Source organism: Lithobates pipiens, unplaced genomic scaffold (assembly GCF_037356315.1).
Source record: "Lithobates pipiens isolate NorthernLeopardFrog02 unplaced genomic scaffold, aLitPip1_a1.2 Scaffold_22, whole genome shotgun sequence".
Classification (NCBI taxonomy): domain Eukaryota; kingdom Metazoa; phylum Chordata; class Amphibia; order Anura; family Ranidae; genus Lithobates; species Lithobates pipiens.
Window position 1 is genome coordinate 115,883,076 of NW_027507784.1, and position 19,406 is coordinate 115,902,481.

The following is a 19,406-nucleotide window of genomic DNA, read 5'->3' on the forward strand; positions in this document are numbered from 1 at the left end:
GAGTATTTATGGAGATATTGTTCAAGACAGGTTTTTATACCAACACTGGAAAGTGTCATTGAAAAATATTGAAGTCAAGTTCTGTGTGTAGTCATCTCGGCTCATATGGAAATTTTATTTAGTTATTGGCCCATATTTTGGCCTATATGTTATTTTAATTAAGTTTAATTAAGTTTGTAACCAAGTTTATGAATGCATTTTTATACGTTTGGATGTACATCTCTTTGACATGCATGTATATTTTGTTTCTGATTATTAGGTTGTATTGCTCAATGGTGTTAAACCTATGGCCATCACGGGGTAGCCAGACTTTTCTAAAAACTGCACGTTAATAATTCATTTCCTCCACAATATGGCATTCACCTATGCCTTAGTAATGGGGTTAAACTCATAACACAGGGCCAATGGACATCCCAACCACTGGGGGTATTTCTTATCTGAGAATGTTTTACCTCATCCAATGAGCTGGTCTGTATCATTTTGTGTGACCTATGGCAGCGCTTCCTTGTTTTTTTGACCTTCCAGAAGGACAATGACCCTAAACATACAGCCAGAGCTACAATCGAATGATTTAGATCAAAGCATATCCATGTGTTAGAACTGCTCAGTCAAAGTCCAGACGTAAATCCGATATAGAATCTGTGGCAAGACTTGAAAATTTCTGTTCACAGACGCTCTCCATCCAATATGACAGAGCTTGAGCTATTTTGCAAAGAAGAATGGGCAAACATTTCACTCTCTAAATGTGCAAAGCTGGTAGAGACATGCCCAAAAAGACTTGCAGCTGTATTTGCAGCGAAAGGTGCTTCTACAAAGTATTGACTTAGGAGGGCTGAATACAAATTCACGCCACACTTTTCACCTATTTATTTGTAAAATATTTTGAAAACCATTTATCATTTTCCTTCCACTTCACAATTGTGTGCCACTTTGTGTTGATCTATCACATAAAATCCCATACAATACATTTATGATTTTGGTTGTAACTTGACAAAGTGTGGAAAATTTCAAGGGGTATGAATACTTTTTCAAGGCACTGTACATTGTAGCAAAGTGTCATTTCTTTAATGTTGTCGCATGAAAAGATATAACAAAATATTTACAAAAATGTGAGGGCTGTACTCACTTTTGTGAGATACTGTATATATAATGCCTAGACATAGGATACATCTATAGAATTGCAGCCACGTGTTAAAAGTTATTAAAACATTTATTTTTTTCATCATGATAGCAGCATAAATACGTATTTATGTGTAATACATTATTGTAAAGTGACAGTAATGTATTTACAATAATACGTGGTTAATTTGAAAAAAATTGTTGTATTTAATAAGATGGGTGATGGGCTCCACTGCCACCTTGTGTTTACTCTTAGTATAACATGTTTAAATTGCTTTTCCTTCCTATTCAGCTTTTATTTTTTACATTTTTTTTTTAATAACATTTAATTGTAAGCAGTTAAAACCCAATAGCTGCTATAGTACACCATTAATAGGCTGCAGCCTGAATTCACAACAACATGATAAAACTGAAGGTAAAAATGGTTCAAACTGTTTTTCTCTGATTAACATAATGTTATCAGGAAGGGACAAATTGATTTGTACTACAGATATCAGTTAACCCAATGTGGGATCCAATAGACAATGTATAACGATCTGTGTACACGTGTTTCTGGAATTTAAGTGTCCTAAGCTTTTAGACTGCAGCTGTCATTTTTAGAATCTTTTAAATTTAGAATGTTTATTTTAGAATCATTGGCTACTAGGCTTCAAGCATTTGTTCTGTCCTACATTTTTTCATATTCTGTTCGCGATTGATGTCTCTATTTACAATACAACAATATGCTTTTATTTAATAGATGTGGCTATCGGAGCTCCCCAAGAGGAAAATTTGCTAGGAGCAATATATATTTACAATGGAAGAGAAAAAGGAATCACACGTTCATTCACACAGGTATATTTTTTAAGATATACATTTTGTGTTGATTTCATAGAAGGTTTGTGCCTATTGTGAAAAGGGAAGCTCCTGTATCTATGTAATCTAAGTAGCAGCCTGAATTTGCCTTAGCAATTGAAAATTAAAATTTCACTCCTCTGCAGGCTTTAGGTACCCAGCAGACTTCAATCTGAGCTTGCTTATGTCCTATACATTGCAGGATTATATTAATCTAATATGTCTGATCATTTTCCTTAAAACTGAACTCCAAGCAGATATAAAAGATACAAATTATTGCAGATTTGTAATAAATAATACATAGTTTTTTTTAATCAGATCATTTTCATTGAATGCTTTTCAACACATTTTAAAACATACAAGCTTGTACAAAAACACAAAATAAAGATGCTCATATTTGTAGAGGAGACTGACTAATATTTTTTTAAAGCAAATAGTGTAGGTGTATATGATTGGGTCTGGCATCCGATTTGTGTAATCCCTGTACAACAGAGCTCAGAGTAGAAGTAGAAGAAACAGCACAATGCACCAACCAATTTTTCTGCTGACAAAAAGCATACTGATAGATGGAAAAAGCAGAGCAACGGAGAAATAAGCTCATCATTGTGCTGCTTCTCAGTCACTGTCCATGGGCAGCCTGGGGATGGACACATGACAGCCTGGGTATAGAAGAAGAGGGTTGTATGATGCTGACTGTCATTAAGCCCGGAAAGTGAGACTAGTGTCTGAAAAGTACTGCAGGGACAGCTGTGATTTAAAGATGATATTGCAGAAAAAACACAATTTTTAAAAATGTTATCTTTTAACAAGCTATTCATTTTTTTCCAGCGGGAATTTTGCTTTAAAGAAATTTAAAATATCCTCATACAAATGTTTAGTTTATGATACAAATAATCAGCAACCATATTTTATTGTTTTTTTTTCTCCATTAACAGATGAAAGGTGATGCAGTATGTATTTAAAATTTGTTATATAACTCTGCACATTATCATGCACTGACTTGAGTAAATGTCTGGTGAGAAATAGGGGGTGCTATTACTGACCAATGGTATTGCTATTTCCCTGGCTGTTATGTTGACCCTCTGGCTTTAGTACTTTTTGAGGCACTGGCCCAGAACAAATATGCAGATCAGGAAAATCCAGGCACAACTCCTAATATGTCTGGATCAGTGACTTAACCACTTGCCTACTGGGCACTTTTACCCCCTTCCTGCCCAGGCCAATTTTCAGCTTTCAGCACTGTCACACTTTGAATGACAATTGCGAGGTCACGCAACACTGTAACCATATGAATTATTTATCTTTTTTTCACACAAATAGAGCTTTCTTATGGTGGTATTTAACAACTCTGTTTATTTTTATTTTTTTGCTAAATAAATAAAAAAAGAAAGAAAAAAATAGTTTTTCATAGTTTGTTACAAAGTTTTGCAAAACTTGGTAATTTTTCTCCTTCATTAATGTGCGCTGATGAGGCTGCAGTGACGGGCACTGAAAGATGGTACTGATAGGCAATAATAGGCAGCACTGATGAACACTGATAGGTAGTACTGATGGACACTGATAGGTGGCACTGATGAGCACTGATAGGTGGCACTTAAGGGGACTGATAGGCAACACTGATGGGCACTGATAGGCAGCACTGATAGGTGACACTGATGTGGAGGCAATTATGGGCACTGATTAACAGCACCAATGGGCACTGAATGCTATGGTAAAGGGCGCTCCCAATGCAATCATTAGAATGCAAAAAGTGATTTATATCTATTATATATTATATTGCATTGGGAGCGCCCCTTACCACAGCATTCATTCTTCATTAGTCCTCACTAATTTCAGGTGCAACAACCCTTTTTTTCTTTTATTATTGGCGCCGGTACCATTTATTTATTACCAATGGGCACTGATTGGCAGCACTGGTGGCCACTGTTGGGACTGCACTAATAATCAGGACACTGATAATCAGTGTCCTAATTCTCAGTGTAGATGTCCCTTTCACACAAGCTAGTTATCGACTCTCCTCTCTTCACACTGGCAACATGAGTAAAGGAATACTGATAACTGGCTTGTGTTTACATTGTGATCAGCTGTGATTGGACACTAACTGAACACATGGTAAAGAAGCACCGATTGGCTCTTTACCCCAATCAGTGATCAGTTGTGTCTAGAGTACACAGCTGATCACAGAGCGCATCTTCCGATTGCAGGCGCTATCACGGGTGAACGTCATATGACACACCCCCTTCATTCAGCTATAGCGTGGTTGGCAAGTGGTTATACTAGAAGTTCAGCCAAAAACTAACTCTAAATCTACTGGCAACCACATTCTAAGACTAATCTATCTAACCCTATAAAGAAAAAATTGCTGTACATACCTTTTCTGTAGCCAATCCGGTCTGGTCTCCAGTGGCGAATGCTGTATGGAAGAGACAGACAAAAACGACTGGGAAATGCCTGGAAAGTGACGTCGCCCATAGACTTACTAAAAAATGTACTATGGGGCTTACGTTGTCGGCTGCCTCTTCTGCACACACCTATGCAAAGAACCCACCGCTGTCAACCCACTGCTGTCAACTCAGCTTGGGATCGGACCAGGTCGACTGCAGAAAAGGTATGTATAGCGGTTCTTGCTTTACAGGGTTAGATAGATTTGTTTTAGAATGTGGCAGCCAGTAGATTTACAGTTAGTTATTTTTAGACAGAATAAAAGCCAGGCATCTAGTTTTTTTTTTGTTGGAAGGTAGCAGCAACAGCCCATGTTTTTTTTTTTCATGAAAGGTTTGCTTTAAATAGGCTAAATAATCTGTAGTAGTGTTTACAGCAGCAGCTTTACCACCCTCAGCATAAGCTAACGAAGTAACAGTTAAATTATTCTGTTGTATAATTTGATGCATTATTCACGATTATTAAAATAATAATCTGCAAACAAAAAAAAGACAGCTTAATGACCACTTCTGCAATGACAATGTAAGCTGAGCTAGCTGTGTTCTATTTGCGACAGTCATTACATGTTCATATTACACCTCCTACTTATCAAAATGTTATATAACACATAGATATAAATACCTTGTTATGGCTTGTGTGTTATGTCAAGATTTTGCAGATAATTGAATAATAATATGAATGGCTAGATATGAACTTCCCAAACTTTCTTTCCTGTAAGATTCCTTGAAGTAACTAACCTTTGACTATGTCTTCCTTCATACTTACTGTAAGCTGCAGCAAAGCTAAGAATCACATTTATCAGTCTGTGTGTTTATTCATATGCCTGACCAATGTAATTATTTCCTTTTATAGAGAATACAAGGGAAGACACTTGGCTATTCCTTGAACATGTTTGGCCAGTCGATATCTCAAGGACTGGATGCTGATGGGAATGGTTATCAAGGTAGGTTATTAAAAACATCTAATACAGTCTTAGGCCGCGTACACACGGGCGGACTGTATGGCCTACTTAGTCCGTCGAAACACATTTCAGCGGACAGTCCGCTCGTGTGTGGGCTTCAGCTGACTTTTTCAGCGTGCAGTCTGGCGTACTAAGTATTTCGGATTTTTCGAAATTCTGTCCGTCATACTTTGGTTTCAGCGGACAATCCGCTCGTCAGTAGGCTAGTTCGACTGACTAAGAATGGCGCATGCTCAGAAAGGATTTACACGGCGGAAGGTTGCATTGCTGTGTATTGGACTTCCTATTTCTAGTCCCGTCGTACGTGCTGTACACGTCATCGCGCAAGCTTTCGACAGACTGTTTGTGCATCCGTGTGTGGTCAAGTCCGTTCATTCGAAAGTATGACGGACTGTCCGTCGGATTGTATGACCGACTAAGTAGGCCATACAGTCCGCCCTTGTGTACGCGGCCTTAGAGAACAGAAATGCATTTTAACCCCGAATGATATAAGATGGTAATTCCAGTAAATTTTGTTTCATGAAGGGCCTTACCTGTTTTCTTCCAGTGTACCCGGTCATCATCTGAGGCTTGGCATTTCCATTTGTTCTAGGCTTCCTCTATGAACCAAAGAGCATATTTCTTTTAAAAAGGCAAAGCATCATCCCAACTATAGCATAGGTTAAATAAAAGCTGTACAAGAAAAACAGAAAAGATAATTTAATAATAATAACATTTTTATATACAATTAGGTACTCACAAAATGTAACTGAAAAAAGACCATAAAAACAGTGCATGGACATGCACAGAACACGGTGTACAGCTAATGTGTTTCGGGGGCGCACCCCCTTCCTCAGAGCTAGGCCTAGCTGTTGCCCGTGTTCTGTGCATGTTCGTGCACTGTTTTTATGGCCTTTTTGCATTTTGTGAGTACCCACGTTTATATAAAAATGTCTTATTAAATTATCTTTGGTAATGCACTAGGTGTGCATGCCTTCCATTTCTGTTTTTCTTGTAGTTCCTTTCGGATAGCCCCATCTGAGGAAAGGGAGCATCCACCCAGTTGTGGATACCACATATATCTTTCACACCACCATTTTATCTGACATCTGTTACTCCACACTTTGGAAGACCTATTAGAGTTGGAAGTGACTGTGTTTTTTGTAAAGATGTAGTGGTATCTAGTCAACAACAAATTGGCCACTATTTTACATAATAAAATAAGGATTCCTTGGATTTCCAACAACTTATAGGGAAATCACAATGACCCATTGTGGTCACTTTAAACCACTCTAAATTAGCATCTGGGGGTTCATCCCGTGGGAGGGGATTGGTCCTTGCCCTGCTCCAACCCATTACTTCACCCCACTCCTCTCTATTCCCTATTGTCTTGCTTCTACTTTTTTTTTGTACCATTTTTACATTAATGCTATGATGTCACAGTTGCTATTTAAATAGTATGGGGTTCTTCTGACCTTTTCACATGGGGAGATGCCTCCCCTGAAACCATATGCAACCCACCCATGTTACTTATGCTTTCTAATTGGTCCTGTCCATTTACTTATAATAATCTTTGTGTGTGGCCCACACTTCTACTACTCATCTTGGGGGGGGGGGGGGGGGGGGGTTGCCTTTCTATGTTTGTGTGTAGTCTACAAATAGTTGTAGGGTTATGTCAGTCTACTGTTCACCATTAGTAAACAGTTGCATACATATTGTAAATGAAACTATGTACTGCTGTAAAACAAAATGCTGTTTAATCCTTGCTTAAGCGTAATACTTAATATGCTCAGTAAAAATGTAATAAAACAGAAAAATGCAAACCATCACCATTATCATGCCAGCAATAGATTACTGCTGGTGTTTTGGCACAAGGCAAGTTTTCCTGCAGTAGGAAAATCTTCTAGAATTTGAGGAAAAAATATTTTGGCCACACTTAGCATATACCCCTGCTCATGCTTGAAGTATTCCCCAAGTTACTTTATAATTGCAATGTTTACAAATTTAAACAAGTATTTAATCCTTGATATGTGGGAATCCATCAAAATAAGTGGAGGAATCTAAAGCAAAGGTAGTGTGTCAGGTAGATGGAGTCTGAATAGTCATGGTTCAGAAATAGGATATACACTCTTCTGAATCCCAATTATTGGTTTTGTGTACATCTCTTAATTTTCTGCCTGCAGAAAGAGAGCAGAAGAGTCAATGATGGGGACATTAACATCTGGCATTGGTACTATGGAGTAGAATAAGTAGAATACATAACTCTGATATAGCGTTGCATTATTTGGATTTATTATTAGTTTTTTTCCTATTACATGGGCAGATATGTCAGTGGCGGCTTGTAATTGTGTTAGTCGGTACTATTAATTCTTAACAATTAAGGACAAGGTCAGCTAATGAATGGTACTTCATATTTGTTTCATGTCCCCATAGATGTTGCAGTTGGGGCATTCCTTTCCGACTCTGCAGTGTTGCTAAGGTAAGACTACTTTACTTTATTCTAAGGCAGTGTTTGTCCACTTCGGTCCTTGAGTATGCCTTACAGGTCATGTTTTTAGGGTTTTATTAATAATGCACAGCTTGACTAGATTTGAAAACACTGCTTTAGGGAAGGTGCAATAGCATTCCTACCTTTTTTCATTACCCATGCCATATTGAGCATAGCTTCAGGCTATCGGAACACAGCTCTTACTGCATACTGTTTAAAGTAGACCGAAACACACGATTTTCTTTTTTTTTTATAAACTATTGGATGAATACATCATGAATACATAAGCAACATAACTAAAAAATACTACCTTTTTATGAAGAAAATGCTGCTGTAGGCATCCTTTCATTTGACCAAATACCTAGGTATTTGGTCACATGATCTTTAATGAGAGGGCCAAGCAATACGGACCCATCAGAAAAGATCACATGCCCAAATGCCTAAGCTTTTGCTCATGTAACCAGCACAGGATGAGCCTTTTGCCTCCCATCTTTAAATAACCATGTATTTGTTTGTCTAAAAAGACCCATGGCTGCATTGCAGTCCTTGGAGGCAGATGAGTGATATGAGCTATAATTTGGTAAGAAGGCAATTCCATTATTCAGGTAACCATGTATTATTTTAAAAAGTTATAGATTAGAACACCTGACCACGTGCATTGTTGGTAAAAAAAAAAAAGTTAAAGGAATTTCCAGGATTTACGTTTAAATTGGACCATTCTTCCTGTTTCCTAACAGGTTATTCTGTTTGATGGATTTTCTATTTCAGCTCATGAGCCCCCAAGATCATGAGTCAGCTTTAAAATATAGTAGTGAGCCACAATGATTACAAATTTGTTTGCCCTCATTCTGCCGCAGACCATGACACTCCCACCACCATGCTTGACTGTAGGCAAGACACACTTGTCTTTGTACTCCTCACCTGGTTTCCGCCACACACGCTTGACTACATCTGAACCAAATAAGTTCATCATGGTCTCATCAGACCACAGGACATGGTTCCAATAATCCATGTCCTTAGTCTGCTTGTCTTTAGCAAACTGCAGGCTTTCTTGTGCATCATCTTTAGAAGAGGCTTCCTTCTGGGATGACAGCCATGCAGATCAATTTGATGCAATGTGCGGCATATGGTCTGAGCACTGAGAGGCTGAGCCCCCACCCCTTAAACCTCTGAAGCATTTCTGGCAGCACTCATACGTCTATTTCCCAAAGATAACCTCTGGATATGACGCTGAGCATGTGCACTCAACTTCTTTGGTTGACCATGGTGAGGCCTGTTCTGAGTGGAACCTATCCTGTTAAACTGCTGTATGCTCTTGGCCATCATACTGCAGCTCAATTTCAGGGTCTTGGCAATCTTCTTATAGCCTAGGCCATCTTTATGTAGAGCAACAATTCTTTTTTTTCAGATCCTCAGAGAGTTCTTTGCCATGAGGTACCATGTTGAACTTGCAGTGACCAGTATGAGAGAGTAAGAGCGACAATGTCACATGACACCAGGGAGGGAAAATGGCTAATGGGGCTCAATGTGGACATTTTCACTTAGGGGTGTACTCACTTTTGTTGCCAGCAGTTTAGACATTATTGGCTGTGTATTGAGTTATTTTGAGGGGACAGCAAATGTACACTGTTATACAATGCAATCTGTACACTCACTACATTACATTGTAGCAAAGTTTAATTTCTTCAGTGTTGTCACATGAAAGCATATAATAAAATATTTACAAACATGTGAGGGGTGTACTCACTTTTGTCAGATAGTGTGTGTGTGTGTATGTGTGTATATATATATATATATATATATATATATATATATATATATATATACCCATTTCCAGTTTCTTCAAATTTTTATAGTGCTCAATAGCTCAAGGTGAAATTTGCAAACACAAGCAGTGGCTAATCCATTATTGGATGACATCACCTGAGATCTTAGTGAGGGAAATACTTGTGCTGTGCTCTCTTTAAGTAACTCAAAGGACTTTGGGAATCTTTTGGCATGTATTCAATGTCAAAGCTTTAATTGTAAAATATGATTGTATGTGTATGTATGTGCATGTGTACTATATGTGTGCAGGTGACACAAATGCCAATAATAACATCTAATTCTTATTTGCTTCTGCTTGTGTGCTGTCCTTAGAACAAGACCGGTTGTAACCATTGATGCATCTTTAAAACTGCCAAATTCAGTGAATCGCACAAAATTTGAATGTGTTGAGAATGGACATCCTGCGGTGTGCATGAATGTCACAATTTGCTTTAAATATCGAGGACGTAGCGTACCTGGTCACATCGGTAAGATGTTCTGCTTGCATGGGTATATGATCCTATGATTGGTTTAGCTTAGTGCATGAGGGGTGGAGCTTCTGGACCCATAGCAATACCTGTACTTATGATAGCCAGCCAAAGTTGAAGATCTCACATTCTATTCTAATGTACATTTGCCTACATGTACTCCAACATTTTTTTCTTCTACAGAAGTAAAAATGTGCAATGTACAGTCTTAATAGGACACAATATAACACACATCACCATGTCCGACAAATGATCCAGGATCACTAACGGGCTTGCCTTTTGCTATGGATTTCCTGGCTTATTGTAGAAAACAAATTTGGTCATTTTGTAATTATATCATTAAATTAATTCATTACAATGCCCAAAGAACAAAGGTGGCATTACCCACAGACTAGCCCCATGGTTCATCAATTAGGTATTTACAAGCTCATGAGGAAATGGCAAAGATGTGGCCATTGGTTGCCAGGACTAAAGGACTAGGCATGCGGCTATGAAAAGTGTACTAGAGAGTTTTCAATTAAATTCTTAAAGCAAGCAGATTTGTCTTGAAATTGTTGGGCATTATCTGACCCTTTAATTTAATTGTTTACAGAGCTCAGTAGCTCAAGCTCCAGTGCATAGAGTGACTCATCTCACTTCCTCTATCTGCAGCTACTCCTGTGCTCTTTTTGTACAACTCTTAGTATTCTATGAATATAGTGTCATGGGTGCACCTTGTATTAAAAGTTTATTGGTGGATTAAAGATTTTTGAATACATAGGGCAACTATATATTTTTTCTATTAGCTGAACTAATGCATGATTTATCAGCAAGATTTTTGAGAATGCACTGAGGACTTCTCCAGGCTGTAACAAGCTTGTATGGCTGAATAAAGTTTTTTTGAGCCCAGTGACTTCATCGGTGTGTGGTCTTTTCTCTTTGGCAGTGCATTTTCATTAAAAAAACATGGACAAACAATAAAACCACTACCAATGAGCATGAGCTTACTGCAACAGGAGCTTGGATCAGTGATTCTCCTATGATTTATTCCGATTTTTCATAAGTCATGTTAACCACACCAAATTCTTTATTTTTGCAGCATTCTCTGCTCACTTAGACAAAATACCCAAATATTTATTCATATGTATTATTTTAATGAAAGCAAACATCCTGAGGCAATTGAATGTATGAATAATGATCTGTTTCCTTCCTTTCCAGTTTTGCACTATAACATCAGTTCAGATGTTAAGAGAAAGATCGGCACTCCAGCCAGATTCTACTTCTCTTCCAATGGAACCAGTGATGTTTATTCAGGGAAAATTGAATTGTACCAAAAGTTTGCAAATTGTAAAATACATCAAGCATTTATGAGGGTGAGTTTACAAATAACCCCGGTAACGACATAGTACTAGGCAGTGTGAGCTAAACAAGTCAAGAAGACAAGACAAGAAACAAATCCTGATATTGGCAAGGGTTATGTTGTTGAAGTTTCACATCATATCTAGTTCTAAATTGGAAATATAACATACAGAGTTTGCACACAGAAAATCATCAATGTTTTGGGACCACTCTGAACAGGCAAAGGGTAAGTGAAATGATGGAAGCATTGTTTGTAGCTTCAGGTTGGCAAAGTGAGAAGTTTTGGTGAAAAGTTGGCTAGTGTAGCAATTAAAGCTGAACTCCGGGCTAACAAATGTATGGTTTTAACACAAGTGCAATGAGTAGAAATGTGCAGTTAATTTCCTTTCCGAATTGAAATTCTGCCAAAATTTTCGTTATTTGGCAAATTCGGATGTATCCGAATTTCAGAATACGACAGTAACAAAACTCAACAGATCCAAAATACACATAAACATAATAAATTAATAATCATTTGTTTTATTTGGATATTTGAGGCATCCAAATTAAATGAATGATTCTAATTAATTCGATAATAACTCGTTTTTAAGGAGTGGGGTGGCTTCCTGGGATTCCCCTGCTTACAGCAGAATATAAGCATTCATTTTTTTTTAAACAGTGTGGGGACCCCCCCCCCCCCAATCTAGCCAGGCCCTTCGGGTCTACTATAATTTTAAGGGGAACCCCACGCCAAGATTAAAGGAAACGCAAGGGGTCCTCCCCAAAATCTGTACCAGATCCTTATCCGAGCATGCAGCCCAGCAGGTCAGGAAAGGAGGGGAGTGGGCAGCGAGCGCCCCCCACTCCTGAACTATGCCAGGCCACATGCCCTCAACATAGGGGTGCTTTGAGGCAGGGGGCTCCCCCTAAAGCATCTTGTCCCCATGTTGATGGTGGTGGTTTGCGAGGTTCTGCGAGCCAGTGGCTTGTTGAAATCTGATCCCCCAGATTCTGCCCCCCCATGTGCATGAGTATGGGGTACATTGTACATACCCCTACAAATTAACCAAAAAAAGTGTAAAAAATAAATAAAAACACACAGTTTTTGACAAGTTCTTCATTAAAAAAAAAACAATATCCCCTGAAGTAAATCCAGTGCCAATCACAATGAACGGCACTGCCACCAACCCAGAAAAAAATAGCTCTGCACCCATTGCTTGCCTCCTGATGTCTGACATGTCCAGTTCCCAGTGCCGACAGTAAATAAACAAAGGGTGGGTGTCACCTGTCATTGGCGACCCCATTGTTTATTTGATGTCATTGGGAACTGGAGATGTCAGGTGTTGGAAGACAAATGGTGGCGGCATTCATCGGGATTGACATTAGATAAAAGGTTAGATTAAATAAGTAATGCAGAATTACACTTTTGGTAATTAAATGGTATGTTTTTTTTATTTTTTTTATAGAGGTTTATAAATCATATTAAAACAGGGACATAACAAGGGAAGAGTAAGAGACAAAGGGATTTGATTTCAAAGGGGCAATGTCCTTCAAATTAGGGACAGTTGGAAGCTATGATTAAACGCCAATCTCAGTGAATACAAACTACACATAACATGACCTTGTGCTGAGACGCTGGACTACACTGGCATACAAAGAGTTATCAAACTGTTAAATCAATTTTAATGTTTCTCCTAGTTTTATTAAATAAGGCTGAAGGGTCTTTAATTACAAAATGAATTACAACATATTCTGTTTTTTTTTAAACAGTAAATATTCATATGGTACATATTGTTTTCACATCAATGAATTTACGGCTGAAAATCATATGTTTTAAATGCACTGTGTATGACTTTTGCACGTTTCCTTTTATTTTCTGGAATGTAGTCACTTTTCATTAAATTGAAAAACAGAATAATTAATAGAAAATTAATTTTATGGAATAATGCTCACACAATCACAGCTAGGCACTTAAAATTAAATTACCTGAACATGTGGTCAAACACACACTTTGCGCGAATGAATGGCTATGGTGGAAGCAAAATCTTTGGATAAACAGTTTTGTTTTAAGTGCTTCTATTTATAGACCTGCATGACATGGGATATATGAATTTTTTACTTACTCCACAGGAGAGTTAAAATATACTAGACATTACAGAATTATTGTGGTTCTAAAAAGGATAGTGACCCAAGTAGGGTGGGTCTAAATAAACTGTCATCCCTGTGGCATATTATTAGGTGGAGTGTGTGGAACTGGTGCCATAGGTGAAGAGTATGGTACCTTTGAGAGTAAAATATGGCTTTCCCAGATACCAAACTTGATTGTTCCTTCAGTAAGAAAAATCTTATGACCGTGCTAAAAGGGGCCACATAGCACAGTTATTTATGCTTGACTGTACATTAGATGGCTGGTTTGAGTAAGTAAATTGTTAATTACAAGCGTATTGAGGAAAATAAAAAACAACAATTTTATACAAGTATTTAAGTATTTATTGATCATTATAATTAAAATGATAATAATAATCATTACGTAGGAACTTTTGTGTTAGAAAAAACAACAAAAACATGCATAATAAGACTAGTAAAATTTTTACACCCATGGAATGTAGGCTTAAAACATCTGCTCAGCAACAAAACAAAAATGGCAGATAGCTTTAAAGAAAAAATGTTCATTTGGATTTAATGCTGGCTTTCATGCTTAAAGTGGGCCTTCCGCTCATTGGAACCCTCCCCCCCTCCGGCGCCACAATTGGCACCTTTCAGGGGGAGGGGAGTACAGGTATCTGCACCCACTTCCAGCGTAGATTCTGCAGAAGGTACGCCCCTTTCCGCGGAATCTACGCCCCTTTCCAAAGGTCCCCCGCTGCCTGCTGGGAAACACACGGATCCCAGAGACAGCGGGGACCATCCTTATTGCGCAGTGCGTCTCGCGCATGCGCAGTAGGGAACCGGGAAATTAAGCCGAAAGGCTCCACTTCCTGATTCCCATACCCAAGATGGCGGCGGCAGGACCCGAGAGACGATCGAGAGATCGGCTTCGGGTGCCGACATCGCGGGCGCGCTGGGCGGGCAAGTGTCCTTATTTTAAAAGTCAGCAGCTGCAGTATTTGTAGCTGCTGGCTTTTAAAAAAAAAAAAAAAAACGGCGGACTCCCGCTTTAACTCACCTGGATCAAACAATGCTAATAAGAACTTCTAGTTTTGACTTTTCTGATTAAAATACTTCTCTATTATTTAGATTATTGAAACCAGTGAGTTATACCAGCCTGGCAACTAGCAATTTCAAAAGGACAAAAGCAAAACATGGCAGTCCTTCATTTTTATTGGGATAGACCGTGTAAACTATGAGACTCCTACTTTAAAAAATTCTCATTCTTGGTATTTCTGTGCTTGTTATAGTAAAGAATGTCCCATTTCATTATATTATTTCTAAGAATTTGACCTTTGTAGTACCTTTGTTTTCTTTCTCTGCATTGTTTATTAAAATTGATGTGATATCTTTTTTTATTATTTTTTTTTTTTTTTTGTAGAGAGATATAAGAGACATCCTGACTCCAATACATATGGAATCCCGATACTATCTTGGAAGACACATTGTTAATAAAAGGAATACAGATGCGTTTAAACCACTTCTGCCAATTTTGCAGAGGAAAGACGGGGAAGAAAATGTGTTACGAGATATGGTAAGAATCAAACCATAGATTGTGTAACATTGTGCATATCTTGTGCATAGAGGAGAGATTCAGGTTCTTTCAACCTTTTGTTTGTGGTGGATCTCTAGGATTCTCATTCAGGGCAAATCTTGAACTTTTGGCTGATATTGTGCGCCTGAGCTTTGGAATAACAAGTAAAGCACTGCTTAAGCCCACATACACACGGTCGGAGATTTTGCCAACCAAATCCGTCGGATTTTGCCCGTCGGATTTAGTCCGACGGATTGTGTCCGAAACTGTTGCATACACACGGTCGGGCCAAGTTGGCGAAAAATCCGATCTTTCAGAACGTGATGACATAATTTCGTTACGATGGGACTACATTCAGGCTAGTAGCCAATAGCTTTGATGTAGGAATTTGATCTGAGCATGCGTGGCACTTGGTCCGATGAAAATGCTCTACACATGATCGGATTAGGTCCGTCCGGCCCAGTTGGTCGGGAAATATTTCCAACATGTTGGAAAATTGGGTCGGACGGAGATTCGGACGGAATCAGTCCGATGCATACCACACACAGTCGGATTATCTGACGACACGGTCCGATAAGACTCATTCCGACAGATTCTCCGACCGTGTGTACAAGGGCTTAGGCCTCTTGACACAGAAGACAAAAAAATTGAATTTAGATCAAAATGGTGTTTTTTGTTTTCATATGTGAATGCAGCTCCATTAAATCCAATATGCACATGCACATGGGGCCATCTAGCTCATTTTACTATAGCATCTTTCAGAGGCATAAAACTGAAACGTCATAGTCCTCCTGTGTTAATGGAAGAAAATGTTTCATTTTTTACACACATACATGCCCACATTCATTCTAATGCCTAGAACAAATGATTTGGTTTACACACATATGTTTCTAACCGTTGTATCCATATAATTGTGCGTACTTTACAATATGCTATTACACTCATTTTTTTATACACTGTATCCTTCTGCAAGCTTCACGCAGCAAGATTCTGTGTTTGAATTAGTATTTTAAGAGGAACTCCGGCTGGCCTCCAAATTTTTTTTTTGTCTCGCTTACCTGATGGTGGTATCTGGACATTTCAAATACTCACTCATCCATTAGATCCAGCCTTGACCCGGCCACAGCTCGGTTCCGTGCCACCTTGTTTTTTCTGAAGTCACTGAGAGGCCCGCCAGCTTTTCCGGGTTCAGTGGGTGGGCATTCGATGATGCGCCGGTAGGCCTGCCCCTCCTCCTGTTCTTGAATTGAAAGCTATGCCTTCTGGGATATGTGATGTACATATCCCGGGAGTTACAGTGGGCAATGTGTGTCTCATTCGCCTAAGACGAGTGACGTTCATAGGGAGGCGGGGCAAACTTAACTTATAAAAAACTTAAAAAAAGACTTAGACAAAAGGAAAAAAAAATTAAACCCTATTCCAGCAGAGGAAAGGAGGAGGGGTGGAGAGGCAGGATCATCCTCAGGAGGGTGAAGGTCCCCTTTAAAGTATAAATAAAGGTTTTTTTTTTAATTTTGGATAAAGTAAGGAAGGGTTATAACACCTCTCAGATTTTTTTGCCATGTGTGTACCATAGGGAAGATTTCCTTTCACCTCCTGTCCCATAGCCAAAACAGGAATAAGAGGATATGCTTCCAAAGTGAGACAATCCCGGGGGAATCACCATGAACAACAGAACTAATGACACCATTGGAAGATTTCCCCTCTATTCCTGTTCTTGTGTCACCCCAACATTTTGTATTTTCTTTTAGTTTCATTATGGATAATAACAGTAAACAGGACAAATAAAGAAGGTGGATTTTCCTAATGGGGGCACAGACAGCAATGAAATCCTAACAGTTGTTGCAATCCCTCTCCACGAAAAAAAACATTTTGTCCTTAATTACACTTGTGTGCATAAGCCCTTATGCCTTTACTCCTGGTCAGCTGAGTCACAAAGGCCAATGATCTGAAGTGGTGGATAACCCAGCCCCCTCACTATAAATGATTGAGTTCACATTAGCTGTGTTGTCAGTTTTTTGGACTTTGAATATATATATAATTATAGAGTGCCATTCAACTTATTATATAATTTACCTGCAGGCAAACTGTTAGAAGAGCCTTTAGGCTTTGTCGGGGGGCCCCTACGACTCATTGTTCAGGAATGAAAGCTGTGATATCCAAATTCACTGACACTGCAAGAAGCACAGCATAAATTAAATGATAATTTAAAACATGTTACACTACAATACTGATGTGTATGGTTATGAATGACAACTGTGAGATGGCTGGAAGCCTTGGCATAGAAGGAGCTTGGTGTAATATCCAAGGTGGAGTTCTGGCTTTTAGAAGTAGAGGCTTTAAGACATGTAGAGGCTCTGTGCAACCCCCACTCTTGAGTCACCGAAAGAATCAAATTTAGATGAAGTTTGAGTTCAGATGGGGTTTAATATATCCTGTTTTTAATAGTAAAGGATGAGAAGAATATGAGAAGTCCCAGTCTAAAATGAAATGCCCCAGATTCAGAGAACGAAAATGTTTATCAGGAAGGGTCAAAAAGAGCGGCAGAACAGCAGTTGATACTGGGTAAAGATAAACACACTCAGGATTTCCTTATTTTGATAAGTAAAAATGTGACACAATGAACTCTTCCCATACTAAATAATTCATTATTTCAGCAATTCAATCATCTTCACTCATCTGAACAGAGTTCATTAGTCTAAAGGGGTTTTCTAATTTTATGTAGTCCCCTACTAAAAATGCAAGTTCATCCTTCTACAGAATACAGAAGCTCCATCTAATCCCTTCTCCATTGTGTATATTCTTCTTGCTTGTGAGTTTATCAGCAGAAACATAAACTAACTGCCATCGTGTTTCACCAAGCAATGTAAATTGATCAGTTTTTTTTGGTGAGTGACCTTTTACTTTGGTAGTGTTCATATGGGTGGACAGAGCTGCATAGAGCAGTTACCTATACAAATGGGTCATGTAATTTATTTTATGTGATCATACTGAATTTTAAGACCACATATGTTATCTAACTACTTTAGATTTAGTAAAATACAGAGAAATATAGTTGCACTATACAGAACTGTAGTTGAATGGTTAAAGTGGGGTTGATTTATTAAAGGCAAATAGTCTGTGCACTGCAAGAGTAGTACCTGCAAGTGCACTTCAAGTGCATTTGCTCTAGATCCGAAAGGAACATGAAAGGGAAATGAAAAAATCTGAATTTTTCCTTTCACATGATTAGATGATAGAAATCAGCAGAGTTTCCCCTCAGATCTAGCACAACTGCACTTACAGTCCACTTGAAGTGCATTTGCGGGTGCAATGCCTTTAGTAAATCAACCTCAAAATGTTTTAACTCTATTCCATGAGTATAAGTAACGAATGGACAGTGCAACAATAACAAGAAGGGTTCAGCATGGCTGAGAATAAATTTGAAGATATCATGCCACTAGAACCCCTAATATCAAAAATCATTATTTATAATCCATCCATATATACAATATATGTAGTTTGCATAGTAAATGCTTGACACGTAAAATAAGAGGTTGGATTGTTAACCACTTCAGCCCCAGAAGGTTTTACCTCCTTCCTGACTTTTTCCAATTTGGCACTGCACTAATTTAACTGGTAATTGTGCTGTCATGCAAGGCTGTACCCAAACAAAATGTGTGTCCTTTTTTTTGCCACAGAGCTTTCTTTTGGTGGTATTTGATCATCTCTGCGGTTTTTATTTTTTGCAATATAATTGAAAAAAGACATAAACATTTTGGAAAAAAAAATATTTTTTAATTTTTAGTTATAAACAAAATACAATAAACTAAATTTTAGTTGTACATTTGAGCCAAAATGTATTCAGTCACATGTCTCGGGTAAACAAGAATTCAATAAGCATATATTTATTGGTTTGCGCAAAAGTTATAGCGTCTACAAACTAGGGTACATTTTCTGGAATTTATGCAGCTTTTAGTTTATGACTACCTATCTAATTTCTTGAGGTGCTAAAACGGCAGGGCAGTACAACCCCCCCCCCCCCCAATGACCCCATTTTGGAAAGTAGACACCCCAAGGAATTTGCTGAGAGGCATGTTGAGCACATTAAATATTTTATTTTTTGTCATAAGCGATTGAAAAATGACAAAAAAAAATAAATTACACAAAGTTGTCACTGAAATTATATCATCATATGTGCCTATATAAGACATAGGCATATGTGAAATTACACCCCAAAATACATTCTCCCAAATACAGGGATACCACATGTGTGGGACTTTTTGGCAGTCTAGCCACGTACAGGACCCT

At 38.3% G+C, this 19,406-nt stretch overlaps 1 protein-coding gene across 1 annotated transcript in view; it reads left to right on the forward strand.

The window, feature by feature from the left end:
* The window catches only part of ITGA4 (integrin subunit alpha 4), a 222,425-nt gene that overhangs the window by 152,290 nt on the left and 50,729 nt on the right, over window positions 1-19,406 (forward strand). Inside the window, exons 11-16 of the mRNA XM_077448120.1 lie at window positions 1,859-1,953; window positions 5,248-5,338; window positions 7,769-7,814; window positions 9,963-10,117; window positions 11,315-11,469; window positions 14,964-15,116. Of these exons, the coding sequence (XP_077304246.1) occupies window positions 1,859-1,953; window positions 5,248-5,338; window positions 7,769-7,814; window positions 9,963-10,117; window positions 11,315-11,469; window positions 14,964-15,116 (695 nt within the window). The remainder of the gene's footprint in view (window positions 1-1,858; window positions 1,954-5,247; window positions 5,339-7,768; window positions 7,815-9,962; window positions 10,118-11,314; window positions 11,470-14,963; window positions 15,117-19,406) is intronic.